The following is a 13,542-nucleotide window of genomic DNA, read 5'->3' as shown; positions in this document are numbered from 1 at the left end:
TTTGGTTCAAGGGGAGGAACTGTCTGGGCGTGTCACCTTCCTGTCTCCAGTTTTCCCCCCTCACAGTAGAGACAAGCCGCTAGAGTGAAAGATTACTCTACTGGCTCGCCGTAAGTGAGAACCATTAATGTGATTTTGAGATAATGCCCATTGATTAATACGGCCCCCGGGGGCTCTGACATTGAAGGAGTGTGCTTGTCATCGCGGCTAAAAGCAAAAAAAGGGAGCCTCGGATATCTGCCATCAGTACACAACCGTCGCTGCCGCCAACATTTTAATTTATTTTTTCACCAAAGGTGCGATGATATGAGATCTAAGCTGCGTCTGAAAAGAAGATAGGCGATATTGCTCGCTGTGGGCCTGATTAAAGCCACTATATGAGAGTCAGACGATCATGGAGAATGCTTTTTTAGTGTCACTCACTGAGGGTCATTACATCAGCTGCAGAGCGGACGGATATCAAGTTCTCTGCAGTTTCTTTTCTTTGAGGTGTAAGAGCATCGGCAATCTTTCCTCATCAACCATCGCCACCGCCATAACGCTTATCGCTGAACTCGTATTAACGCTGTCTCTTCTCTCTCTGTGGTCAGAGCACACTGTCTGGAAGTATGTGGCTGCCCAATTACAGTTTGAAATGATAGTCATTTGCTTTCTTTCTTTTGTTTACTTCGAGTCGCAGGAGGTTCCCCTGGCAGCTCCAAAGGCAGAGGCTGATTGTGTTTATCAGTCAATGTATTGAACATTTTATAGACCCTCCAGAAAAACGCGGGCAGAAATCCTTGATTATGCGATTAAACATGCGGGGTTTTATGTGATTTTATGCGGTGAAATTGCGGGAAGTTAGGAAATATGCGGAAAGTTGCGAAATATGCTAAATATGCGGGGGAAAAGAATAACAATTTTTTTAAATATTGGGCTGTCTTATTTATTCTCTCTCACACACAACCTGCCACTAACGTTAAACCCCTTTACTATTCAATTAAACACATTCAATGTTTATTTATTGTAAAAGCAATTGGGCTATTGTAATCTCACACACACACCACCCCCCCCCACACACACACACACACACACACACACTTCTCCGCCTCATTCTGTTTTTATTTACTCGTTCGTTATCTGACCAGCTTCAATCTTGTAGGCTACTCACTTCGTTTCTTGTAGCCCTCGAAAGGGTTTTGGAGGTTGATGCCNAGGTCTATAATGGTTTATTAAGCACCCCAGGTGAATAGGGTGATTTTTTTTAACTTAAAGATATCAGCTAGAAATTTCTCCAGTTAATTACCTACAATAAGGCATTATTGTAGGTAATTAACTGGAGAAATTTCTAGCTGATATCTTTAAGTTAAAAAAAATCACCCTATTCACCTGGGGTGCTTAATAAACCATTATAGACCTACATCACTTAGCAACAGCTGCACATGCCCACATGCTAACTATGGGTCTTACAAACCTACATAACATTACAAATAGTCAGAAAATATTATTTACACTATTAATAAAACTATTAATTCAATTTTAACTGATTGACAAGGCAAAACACTGCACAGCGACAGCATCATTAAAGGAAAAATATCGTCTTACCTTGCGTATGTGTTGGGGCTTCACAAAACCCCAAATGTAGCCTGGGGTGGCACTAATGAAGACCCTCATTAGAGCAGATACATTCACATTGTCCAAAATGTTACTATGGACATGCATCAAAGTCAGATGTGTCAGTCTCTTCTGTGTCATATTACTCTCGAGGTGGTGGGCTGAGGAGTAGCTGGTGGTCCACTCTTTTTATTGGGTTTTTTGTTGGAGAAAAAAATCCCAAATCCTTTTTTGCGCCATTCTAGAAAGTTGTCACTCTGCAGTGTGTGTGTCGCGTCAATTACGTCACTCTCCCACGACCTAAGACCTAGATGACTCGGATTTTATTTATTTGGAAAATAAATTCAATACAAATATATACTATGAATATTATATGCTACTGTATACAGCTAATTTTATTTTAAGTAAAATCATAACTATTTTATGTAGTTTAATCATTTTTATTTAGGTGGTCACTCAGTTTTTAAAATGTACACCACTCGCCAACAGGGGGTGCTGCAGCACCCCCAGCACCCCTACTTCCCGCGGCTATGTAGATAGATAGATTTATTATCTTATCACATAAGTTAAAAGTAAAATCCAGAGAACAACTACAGATAATGTGTCCAAAAAATTATAATAATACAAAAAAAGACTTTCCATTATGCCTTAACAGCTATATACTGTAAGACATTGTTCAGGCTGTTAAAAAAGTATCTTCTGTTTTTTTTGTTAAATCTCAGTTTTTAGCTTGAGTGGAGCCCTGGTCCATTATTTTCATGGGGATCTACTTGGTTAATTGTTAGCCAGTTTTAATATACTTTTTAAAAAAGTGTTTCAGCATTTAGGGCAGCTCAGAGTTTGGTTCCTTAATGTAGCGCACTTCTCTACAGATAACAGTACAAATAAACCGGCAGCCACCCTCTGGTTCCTGGGGCAAGTTATTTTCCGTTAATACACTTTATTTCTGTGTTTCTGTCTGCAGTAAATACTATGAGAGGGAGGCTCTGATGCATGACAAAGTCTTCGGGCCCATCCTGGCAGTCCTGCTGGGTGAGTATATCACACTGTGCTTTAACTGCCAACATTACTGAAGGCCTGTTACACAAAGTACAAAACCACAGAATCCTGTTTTTATAACAAATCAACTATTAGATAAACAAATAACACTGTCGTTCCGGAAATTGCAATCATTACAATCACCACATAATCATCCTCTTGGCAATTCTTACTGTAAGGGCAGATCATTTTGAGCTTTATGTAAACACGCAAAAAGCTCCAAATATGTGAGAAATGAGGGTTTCAGATATTAAAACTAACCTGGAAGAATGACTGGTTTAATCTTATTCAACACATTGGGGTTATGGTTACCACAGATGGGAAAACAACTATCTTAGAACAAGTATCTTAAAACCTTATTTCTACCTGGTTAAACTCTTTTACGCCATCTGTTTCAAAGATCAGACTTCTATCCTGGGAAAACCCTTTCCCTCATGTTATAAACCAGTCATAGAGAAGGGATAGATCGTTTTAGATGAGCCAAAGATCATTTATCACCTAATTTGTCTCTCAGGATCTCTGTTTTTTCAGCATTAGTGCACAGTACATGTTTTACAGTATTAATACTCAGAAAACAAAGAGCTTACCTGACTAAATCAGAGGAGACAACATGAACAGTGACAAAATACCTTTAATATCCACATTGAGGGAAGACTAACGAGATGCAGGTGAGGCAGAGAGCAGCTAATGAGGGGATCAGCAACAGGTGTGCAGAGCAGTGGCACACTGAGGACCCCTGGAGGACAAGTGAGGAACAGCTGGGTGAAAATATGCAATACAAACAGTAAAATCTGTAATGTGCACAAATGCGAGTACATTTATTTTATTTATTAGGTAATTAACTATATAATGATGTTAAACATGTAAGAAAAGTTTTGACAGGATAATCTTAAAAACGTTTGTTATTTTTCATCTGAGAAACAGGTGATACAAAATGTTTAACCAGGTAAAAATAAGGTTTTACCAGGATTATTTGTCTAAGAGGTTTTTTTTTTCTAACTGTGAAAACTCTGTCACCATATGCCCATGTTTTAAATGTTTAAAGAATCAAAACCATACGTTGTTTCTTCCAAGTTAGTTTGAATTGTTCTCACATGTTTGTGTCTTTATTGTATTGAGAGCTTTTCACCTGGTAACACCCTTTTCCCGACCTGGAAAATAAATACATTAAGGAACTAAAACAGATTATCCTGGGAACACTATTTAGATCAGACGTAGAAAATGAATCACCAGGATTGTGTTAAAACATGCCTCTCAGGGCTTCCTTTATTAGAACATATGATATACTATATATTTTGGTATTGTTAGTAGTCGGTTACTGGATGTGTTAAAGTGTGTGTGTGTGTGTGTGTGTGTGTGTGTGTGTGTGTGTGTGTGTGTCTGTGCTGTGTTCTTAGTGGGGCCCTGTGCTCTGGAGTACACCAAACTGAAGACCTCCGATCACTTCTGGACTGACCCCTCAGCCAACGAGCTAGTTCAGCGCCACCGTATCCACGGGGCCCATCGGGGCCAAGACACCCCTGCTGGCCGCCGGCCCGCTCTGGGGGTGAGTGTGGGGGTGCTCCTCTGTCACACTCAAGAGCTGTTGCTGGAGGGTGATGTGAAATTAGATGAGTTGGCTGTTAAATCTCTTCTCTTATTTAGATCCGTAAGAGGCAGTCCAGCGGCAGCATGTCAGAGGACAGGTTTGCTGCATCAGCCCGGGAGTACGTGGAGTCTCTGCACCAAAACTCCCGAACACACCTCCTCTACGGCAAGAACAACGTCCTGGTGCAACCGGTAGGATCTCTGTGACCAGCTTTTATTCACAGTATCACTACTATCTGACTACTAACTAAACAATGTGCCTAAAGTTGGTTCGACCCTTTAGAACCAGCTCCGAACGCAAATACATGGAATGTCTGTTCGTAATCACACTTTTTTTGTCTTGTTTAAATAATGTGCTTTTTGACAAAGATAATATTTGAGCTGCTAAATAGTTGGCCTTCATGATATCTGTCTCCACTAAGTGACTAATTGAGTAAGTAGAACACATCAGTAATCCATGCATGTTTAATTTCATTGGAGCTGTTTCCCTAAAAATAAATCAATCGACAGTGTTTTCTTTAAATGATCACTCTCTTGAAATGTTGACATTTAAAATGTATATTTTCAGTGCAGTGAGCGTCTAAAGCAGAAGTCCATTCCCCTGCCTTGTATTATTTGGAGTTAGATTATTCAAAAGATATAAAAAATGTTTTTTAACTATGATTTTTCAAGATCACAAAAAGTGAGTTAATAATTGATTAGTTAAGAAATATATATCCTCCAGTGAGGTATCCCATTCCATTGTTCTTGGTACAAATAACTCAATTACGATAAACTTGATGATAAATAAGTGTCAAATCCTAAATAAATACAAATATATCATAGTTCTCAAGTAGAGAATTGTACAAAGTCATTTCAGCAGGTGCTGAAATAATAACACAATACAAAAATATGAAATACAAGTACAGATACATTTACTATAACCTTATATAATCACTTTTAAATCTATGGTTGCTCTGTGGCAGACACCCACCTCAGAAGCCTACGTAAAGTACAGTAAATGCCGATCACACAGCACTCTGGTGTACTGATAAATTGCAAATGATGATTATTTGTATTCCTCATTGTGCTGCATACAAACACAGTATTTAGTGTGTGTGACCTTTGCAATGAAAGCTGTCTTTCTCCTGCTGGCTATGTGCTCTGCCAAGTAGCTCCAGCGTGTTTGGCCCTGGTGATGTATAATGAGCACAAATTCACCTCCCACAACCCCCTGCTTCAGATAGAGCCACGCTGACACTGAGTGCACAGATGAATCTACGCATTATAAATGATTCTACTCCCTGCTTCAGAAATAATACCGTAGTTTCTGTATATATTCCACGTTGTAGATTAGAAGTTGGGGGAAAAATAAAGACAAAGAACTTCTACTGTGTTGGTGTGAAGGTAAAATATCACGGAAAAGACACAGAAGTTGATTGCTAGTGTTTCACCATCGGCATGTCCTTAGAGTCCGCCACGCAGTGACATATAGCACAGTATTTACAGCATCTCAGAACTTATTTAGTTAGAATTTGATAAACTTTCTATTAAATGATTGTAGATCAAAGTAAGAGGCCCTGCAAACCTTTTTTAAATAACATGATCTGAGGGTTATTTTCTAGGAGAAACCATAGTCAGTTAAGATCAAAATCTTGATTAAAAAGAGCTTTAGTTAGACTCAAATGTAAACAGAAATGTCAAGCACTGACAGGCAAATAAGAAAAAGAGAAAAATAGTTTGTTGGATTAAATTCCTTTTTTTCTCCTGTCTATGACTTGACTAACTTGTTTTAATACTCATTTTGGCCACAAGAGTCTGAAGTGCACCACTACCCCATGTTCTAAATTGGACTTAAACCATTTGAGTTTTCTTCTTTCACTCTGAACACAAGTTACATGTGTGTTCAGAGTGCATCCGTACATACATGTATGTCAAATGTTTGTCCACCGCTTAAAAGTCAAGTAGCGTATCTTATTGTTTTGTATTGTATAGTATTGGGACTTATAGTACATTGTCTTATCTTATTGTATATTTTACATTGTATGTATTGTTTCATATCGTAGTGTATTGTATCATATCGCATATTATTATATTGATGGAATCGTAAATATGTTTGTGTTGTTTATTCAGGATAAAATATGAAATGATTGAAGTAAATAGTCCAAATGTTGGGAATCCTGCTACTTTGCTTACTTTATGAGTTATAAGAAGATTGAAATCAAAAGTATTGATCTTCTCATAAAAAAGAGAATAAGCATTTTTTCCAAAATGTTAAACTTAGATTAGAGAGCAAGCTTTCAGGTGGTTAAACTGAACATCTCACAGCAGTTGTTTAGATAAAACTGTTTCATGGATCCCCTCTGTTTCATGCTCCTTATTGCTGAAGTCTCATGCTATGTTATCTCTTCTTCCTCTTCCTTCTCCCATGGTAGAAGAAGGACATGGAGGTGTTGCGAGGCTACTTGTCACTCCACCAGGCGGGAGAACACCTCACCCTGAAGTGGACCCCCAACCAGCTCATCAACGGCACGCTGGGAGAGTGTGACCTGGAGAAGAGGTTTATACAGTATATGATCTAACGCCCCTGATGGAAAAATGTGCATTTAATGAAAGAGCAAATTGAATCTGCCTCTGAAGCTTCATGTTGCACCTTTTTCCCCCTCTCTGTCTCTCAGTATCTACTGGGACTACGCACTTACTGTCCCTCTGCGCCAGATAGTGTGTATCCACTGCCACCAGCGCCGTGAGTTTACCTTCCTCCAGAGCATTCAAATTACACTGCATCAACCACATCAGCGTATTGAGCTAGTTTGTACGTGTTTCTTGAGCTGCAGTCATATCAAAATAATATTAAAATGGCTCATTTATAAGTGCATAGTAGTCATCAGAAAGCCCTGAGAAACAAAGCAAATAAAAAATTGTATCTAGGAAATTATGATTTCATATTTTCATGTAACTACAAAACAACATAGTGAAAACCTATTTTCTTTCCTCAAGGATATTCTTGTTCTCCTTCTTGTTCTTCTTGTTCTTCTTGTTCTTCTACTTGTTCCTCTTCCTATTATTCTTTGTGTTCTTTGTCTTTTTTGTTCATGTTCTTGTTCTTATTTTTGTTCTTCTTGTTGTTTTCCTCATTCTTCTTCCTGTTCTTTTTCTTCTCCTTTTTTTCTTGTTCTATAATAGAATATATTTATAAATGTTATTTTTCTCTTTTTCCTGCCTGATGTATTTTCACCATCTCCCAGCTGATTGTGGTGGTACGCTGGTTCTTGTGAGTCAGGATGGAATCCAGCGGCCGCCTCTCCACTTCCCCCCCGGCGGTCACCTGCTGGCCTTCCTCTCCTGTCTGGAAACAGGCCTCTTACCCCGGGGTCAGCTGGAGCCCCCACTCTGGTCACAGAAAGGCAAGGTGTGTCAGTTTTTAACATTTCTATTTGCAACCAAACCTAATGTTAGATTGTATTGAAATCCAGGTGCAGGTAAGATGTGCACTGCACATATTTAAAATGGGCACTTTCAGCCTCCCTGTCTATGCCACCAGCTGAGAATAATCGGACAGTGTAATGACTGCACTAAACTGTTGACTTTAAATCAGAATAAATTGGGGGCTGTCATTTTGCCTTTAATTTAATTTGGTGTCATTATTTTTGAAACATTGAATAGACAACATTTGTATATAATAAATATGCTAATGTGTATTAAGGTAGTTGACATCTTTTTCATTTATCCAATAAAAAGTATAGAAGAGAAGGAGCTGGTACAAATATTTAAGATGGGGGATGGGGCTGTGAAATGCAACATATTACAGTAATGTAATAGGGTTAAAGTTATAAGGCAAAAACTTGGAAAACCCCCTGACACTGTGGTTGTGACCTGTCAATCACAAGGTAGCCCTGCCCTAAAGCATGCACTTCTATATCTTCTATTTGACTTAAAAAAAAACATAATGTACTAAATAAATACCATACTGTCATGAGGAAGACTGTTGTAAAAAAATATTTTTACTGAGCTAATAAATCAAGTGAAAGGAAGGTCATTTTTTCATAGACTTCTATACAATCACACTTATTTGTGTAACCAGAGGAGTCTGGCTATTAGAGAGAATGCCGGTTTAAGGTGTTTTTGCTTTGCTTACAACCGCAACAACAACTTGCCTACCATCATACCAAATAACAATGACGTTCTTTCCCTTTTAATTACATATATATTCAGAATGATCTGGCTTATTAGACAGTAAAAGCCTTGTGGCCATTTTGTAAATTCGATACACTTGTTTGTGTTCTGCAGGGCAAAGTGTTCCCTAAACTGAGGAAGAGGAGCAGCGCTGCTAGACTGCTGGACCAGGACGGGAGCGTGGAGGAGGAGACGGCTGCTGACTACGTGTTCCGCATCGTCTACCCTGGATATCGAACCGATGCCAGTAAGACACATTTTCACACTGTTATGCACACTAGTTTAGTTTATGCACACGAGGCAGGAGAGGAAAAAACGTAATCGTCCTTCTATTGTAAATACACAAATTTGAATTTCAAAGATATAAATGTTTTATTCTAATATGCACAAAACCCACGGTGTAGTTGTTAGCAATGCAAATCGTAAGTCCCGGGCCCCGATGAAGGAATAAGGAAGTCAAATAATTCAATAAATAATAAGTAAATGCAAGAAAAAGTAGGTTTTGTTTATGTAAGATCGAAAGATACTTATTGTTATCTTCCCATGATGGGTGTAGGACGGTGTCTTTCCCACAATGCTCTTCCTGAGGTCTGCAGGTTGGCTCTTTTCTAACTGTGTTCTCTGTTGTCCCACTGGTGCAAGCAGTCACTATAAACTACCACCACACCACGGGCAGCCGCGCTCCGTCGTTGGACGATGACGAGGAAGAGGAAGATAGGCTCCATGCTATGATCTCAATGATCTGCTCGCGGAACCTCACAGACCCTAATGTCATGAAAGGTTTTTATCACCTTAACACTCCCACCAAACCCACCCCCAACCACTCCTGAGACCTCAACCTCCCTGGCTTCAGACGTCCCCCCTGCATCCCAACCCGATCATCCCCCATCAGGTCCTCCCCTCCGCCCGACCCCTCCTCCCCCAGCTTCGTCTGCCTGTGTGTGTGCTTCCCGCGGCTGAGCCCAACAGTGTGGAGTAGGCGGGGGTTACCTCTGTTCACAAGGATTTTCAGGTTGATCGACACAAAATTGTTGCTGGGGTTTTTGAACTCACTTCATACATTTGAACCATTGAGAAATTAATAATAATAAAAAGAGATGGGTGTCAGCCCGAATGGTTTATTTAAGTTCAACAAATATTTTTCCTAATGTAAAATTTCAAGACATATTTTGGTAAACAGAATACAAAATAGGCAGGAGAAGTTACCTTGCGTTGGCCTGCCATAATGAATTGTGTAGAACAGGAAGTAATCGGGTTGGAAATGTTGTCTTAATTATTGCAGTGAAAGTTAAATATCAGAGAAATAAATATAAATATCATATATTTTCTCCATCATAGACTCAACAATGTCTAACCCCGATCGATATGAATGGTTCAAAGACCTTTGTGGGATGAAAGCAGCCACTGTAAGGGGATCTTTTTATTAGCAGCAAAACTTTTTAGACTCTTTAACTTTTTTTTAAAAGGCAAACTTTATTTTTCTCTCATCAACTCTTCCAGCCACAGAACTTTTCAAAAAGTTAAACCCACTGTGCTCTTTGCTTACAGCCAGGTTGGGTGCAGACACTTGCAGTAAAAACAGCTAGTTATGTTGCGTTTCAATGGTTAAATCTCCTGTTAGCTTGCGTTGGTACATGCAGCGGTGTTCTGATTGATGCAAGTTGAAAGATCAGTGCTAATTAGCTGCGCGACACCGAGGGTAGCGCTTCCACCTAGTCGAGCGGCACCAGGGGCGATTGCAGCGTTTGTTGCAAACCACCATTGAATTAGAACAACATTAGCATTTTTTTTTTTTTTCAAATGCAAACTTTATTCTGCTCTCATCAACTCCCCCAGCCACAGCACTCTTTAAATAATTTAAACTTTGAGGAACCTTATTAGTAGAGAATAACGAGTAATGAATATACTTTATAGAGATCTGCAGATAAATGTTTAGTCTTCTCAAGCACCAACTATCAAATATCTCTCCTGATTGTTGGCACTTGACAATCACCTTTCCCTGAATTTTACTCAGGTGTAACTAAAGTCTGATTTAAACACGAATCAATAGATTAAATGTTGTGACTATAACACGAAATGCCATGAGACTGGGTTGATATATATCCTGAGCTTGTGTTAACCACCGATCTTATTTCAGGCTTTTTTACCAAAAAACTTTCAAAAAAACCTTGACTTCGAAACAAGAGAACCGTAAGTGATAATATGCTAACTCGTATTCTGGTTTTAGGACTTGTGACTGCACCACTCTATTTTAGAAGAAGCCTCGGGTGGAGGAGAACACGAAGAAGAGGAGGAAGTCTTCATCTCACACAATCATTAAGCAGCCAGAATATTAAGGATTATCTCTAAAACAAATGATCATCCCCTGGTATGCCAAATCCATCCACTCCCTCAAAAATGTACTACATTTTCAGCTCTTTTATGAGCTGAATTTGCTCTGCTTGAGGAGGGAATGAAGAGTCCCAGGGCATTGTAACCTGAAACAATAAGTTCCTGTCCCTGGCCTTTGTCGCAGATATGATCAGATATCCAGTTAATGCCATAGCAGTCGCTGACACTTTTCCTGCTAAACGTCTCTTTCTTCCCACCGCTCAGCGACACAGTTTAATCCGCAGGCTTGGCATGGATCCTTACACACGGCTGTTAACGCACACTGGAAACACACACTGGCAAATGAAGAGGGTTGTTTTATAGAGTGTTGCCAAAACAAGGCGACGTCATCAACTGTCTGTCAAACTCCCCCATGTCACCTAGTCTAGGCCTTTGCATTCTGGGATCCGCAGTGTGTTTAGAGTTTGGAGAGGGTTTAGCTCTGGAAGCATGACTCAACACTTTTGGGTTTGAGGCCAGGAATCGCTTGGATAATTTTCTTTTTGCACTCCTTTAATTTGACTTAACTCTTCTTTTTGCCCTTTCATTTGGAACTTGCAACATGGCTGACAGTTTTTGCATGGGAAAAAAATGCACCCATTTCATCGTTTTTGTTTCTTTTAAAAGAACGACTATGTGTTTCTACGTATTTGTGATGGAAAATCCTTTCACAGTCTCCTCCTTTTTGTCCGTTTTGATTTCTCTATCTCTGCTCTGACTTGTTCCTCCTCTGTTTGTGCAGTCGTTCGCTGCAATGCTGTTCACTGTAATTCTTCACTAACCCCGCCACCCCCCCTTACCAGAAGTGAACACGAAAAGGAGATAGTCGAGACAAAAGGTCGAGAGTGTACTCACCATTTTGTGAAAGTGAGGTAGATTGATGTATATGAACTACAGTTACTGTTGTTATGTTCAACCTTGGGGTGTACATAAATACCAACTCGACTCCCCGGATACAGGATTATGCACATTTCGCGTTGTCTTGTAGTCCGGACATTGTTTCTCACATGCGTGTAGTAAATGCAGAGTCTTGAGAAGGAGACAGAAGAGTGAGAGTCGAGGAGGAGACCGAGAGTCTTGGTGCCCCTCGACGTGACGCTCTACTCGTCGCCTGAAGCCTTCCCGGTGCGGGGCAGCAGGTGCACCGGTTGTCCCGCTTCGTGGCGATGTGGGGCTTGGGCGACACGGACAGGGACGGATGGTGCCGCCCGTGGGTTGCACGAGAAGCTTAAGGGCGCCGACGTGAGTAGGTGGTGTTTTTGTGCTCGGCCGTGGTTTAGTGGTGTGGGGTGTTTTTGTGGGTGTTGTTGTGTTGTGTGTTGTGCATGCAGGATCTTTAAGTGTATAGACTACACGCTTGTCAGTGGGCATGAATTGTAAATCTGAATGGGCATTTAATGATGCCTTGGTTGGTAGTTGTATAAGTAACGGGTATAGTTATCGGAGGCACCCAGGTGTGACTTCTTGTGGAAATGTATATAGTTAATTCCGTAATAAGTGATTGTTAGAAGTAATTGATAGTAGTGATGGTGATATACGAGGGTTAATTACATTTGTTGGTTCTGAGGCTAGGCTAGCTAGGAGTTCTTGAATGCATGGTAGTTAATTTCTGCTGACAGGCGTGTGTTCTCTGGACTGTAGTCGCTGTGCATGCACACCTGACTAGGCGCCCGACGCGTGGTGTTTACGTCTCTAGCGCGCTCGCCTCTGCTGTTAGAGTTCTGGCGTCTTGCTATTACACTGGGCGTTCACTTCGTCCTGTCCGTGTCGCCAAGCACTCGGCGAACGAAGCGGGAGCGAACGGTGGCTGCTGCGCCGGATCGCGGAGCTCGAGCGTAGGGAGGTAGTAGTGTAGGGGGCGACTTGCGCAGGACTTGGTCTCTCTCGGCTCTCACTCTTCTGTCTCGCTTTCTAAGTAGCGGTCTGATTACCTTATCTGGAGCGGAATGTGAGAAACAATGCGTGGCACGGATACAGAGTACTTACGAATTGTAGTGGGTAATGATTCTGTATCGCGGGGAGTCGGAGTTGGGATTTAGTTGGGGTACGACGATTGGTATGGCGATATACAGTGAGCGAGTTACTGGTAGTTCTCTACTCATCTTACCTGTACGTTTGCAAAATGTGAGTAGCGACTCGTCGACCTTGTTCGGAATATGGCTTTGTCCTTTCGTGACCCTGTCTCCCCTTCTCATCCTTCTTCCTGCCTGACTCCCTCTCTGGTCCGTCTCTCCTACGACCCTGCCGGTATCACCACGTTTAGTAAGGTCCCCCCCCTGTGCGTCGTCCTCTCTCCTCCTTCATAGTCTCCTTTCTCCTCTCCTTCCTCGACCTTTCAATCTTCTGTCCGCCTGCTCGACTGCGAGTCCGTCACGCGTCCCTACGTATTTCGGTCTTGTTTCTGTTCTTTAGTCGTTGTTTTTTGTTTTGTACCCTGTGTCATTTTCCCGTGTGTTTCCCCTCCCCCTTTTTTGGTATTTCTGCAGTTGTAAGTTATTTAAAGAAGTGGAATTAAGAAGTCCAACCCTCGACTGACTGGACAGGTATTTATACTCCAACGGCAAAAACCATTGGGGGGGCTCTTCTGTTAATTACTGGCTTTTTTTTTGCTTTCGTCTCTTATTTCGGACGCTCACTCTGCGCTTGTAACCGGAGCGGGGGGAGAAATGAAATCATGATGTGACCTAGTGCACACAAAATAACCCCGCTGGGGGGCGAGGAGTGCTCCTGGAGGTGTAGAGTGATGACGGCCTTGGGGTGTTCGCCTGGCATTCACTCTCCCCACCTTCCTCCCCCCGC

The 13,542-nt window shown here is 41.1% G+C and overlaps 2 protein-coding genes across 2 annotated transcripts in view; one reads left to right on the top strand and one right to left on the bottom strand.

The window, feature by feature from the left end:
• The first annotated feature begins 2,083 nt into the window (after positions 1–2,083).
• LOC104965196 (small G protein signaling modulator 2-like) lies at positions 2,084–9,203 on the top strand. The gene is made up of 8 exons (XM_010794155.1): positions 2,084–2,625; positions 4,029–4,177; positions 4,276–4,410; positions 6,633–6,757; positions 6,876–6,943; positions 7,446–7,609; positions 8,488–8,620; positions 9,019–9,203. The coding sequence occupies exons 1-8, from the start codon at positions 2,583–2,585 to the stop codon at positions 9,201–9,203; spliced, it is 1,002 nt and encodes a 333-aa protein (XP_010792457.1). The 5' UTR covers positions 2,084–2,582.
• Positions 9,204–12,491: 3,288 nt separating this feature from the next.
• LOC104965195 (small G protein signaling modulator 2-like) overlaps positions 12,492–13,542 on the bottom strand; it is a 21,069-nt gene continuing 20,018 nt past the window's right edge. Inside the window, exon 12 of the mRNA XM_010794154.1 lies at positions 12,492–12,679. Coding sequence (XP_010792456.1) covers positions 12,492–12,679 — 188 coding nt within the window. The remainder of the gene's footprint in view (positions 12,680–13,542) is intronic.

The sequence above is a fragment of the Notothenia coriiceps genome, unplaced genomic scaffold, assembly GCF_000735185.1.
Source record: "Notothenia coriiceps isolate Sejong01 unplaced genomic scaffold, NC01 NC01_scaffold00037244, whole genome shotgun sequence".
Taxonomy (NCBI): Eukaryota; Metazoa; Chordata; class Actinopteri; order Perciformes; family Nototheniidae; genus Notothenia; species Notothenia coriiceps.
The sequence above is the reverse complement of the archived record's forward strand: the minus strand, read 5'-3'. Positions and strand labels throughout refer to the sequence as shown.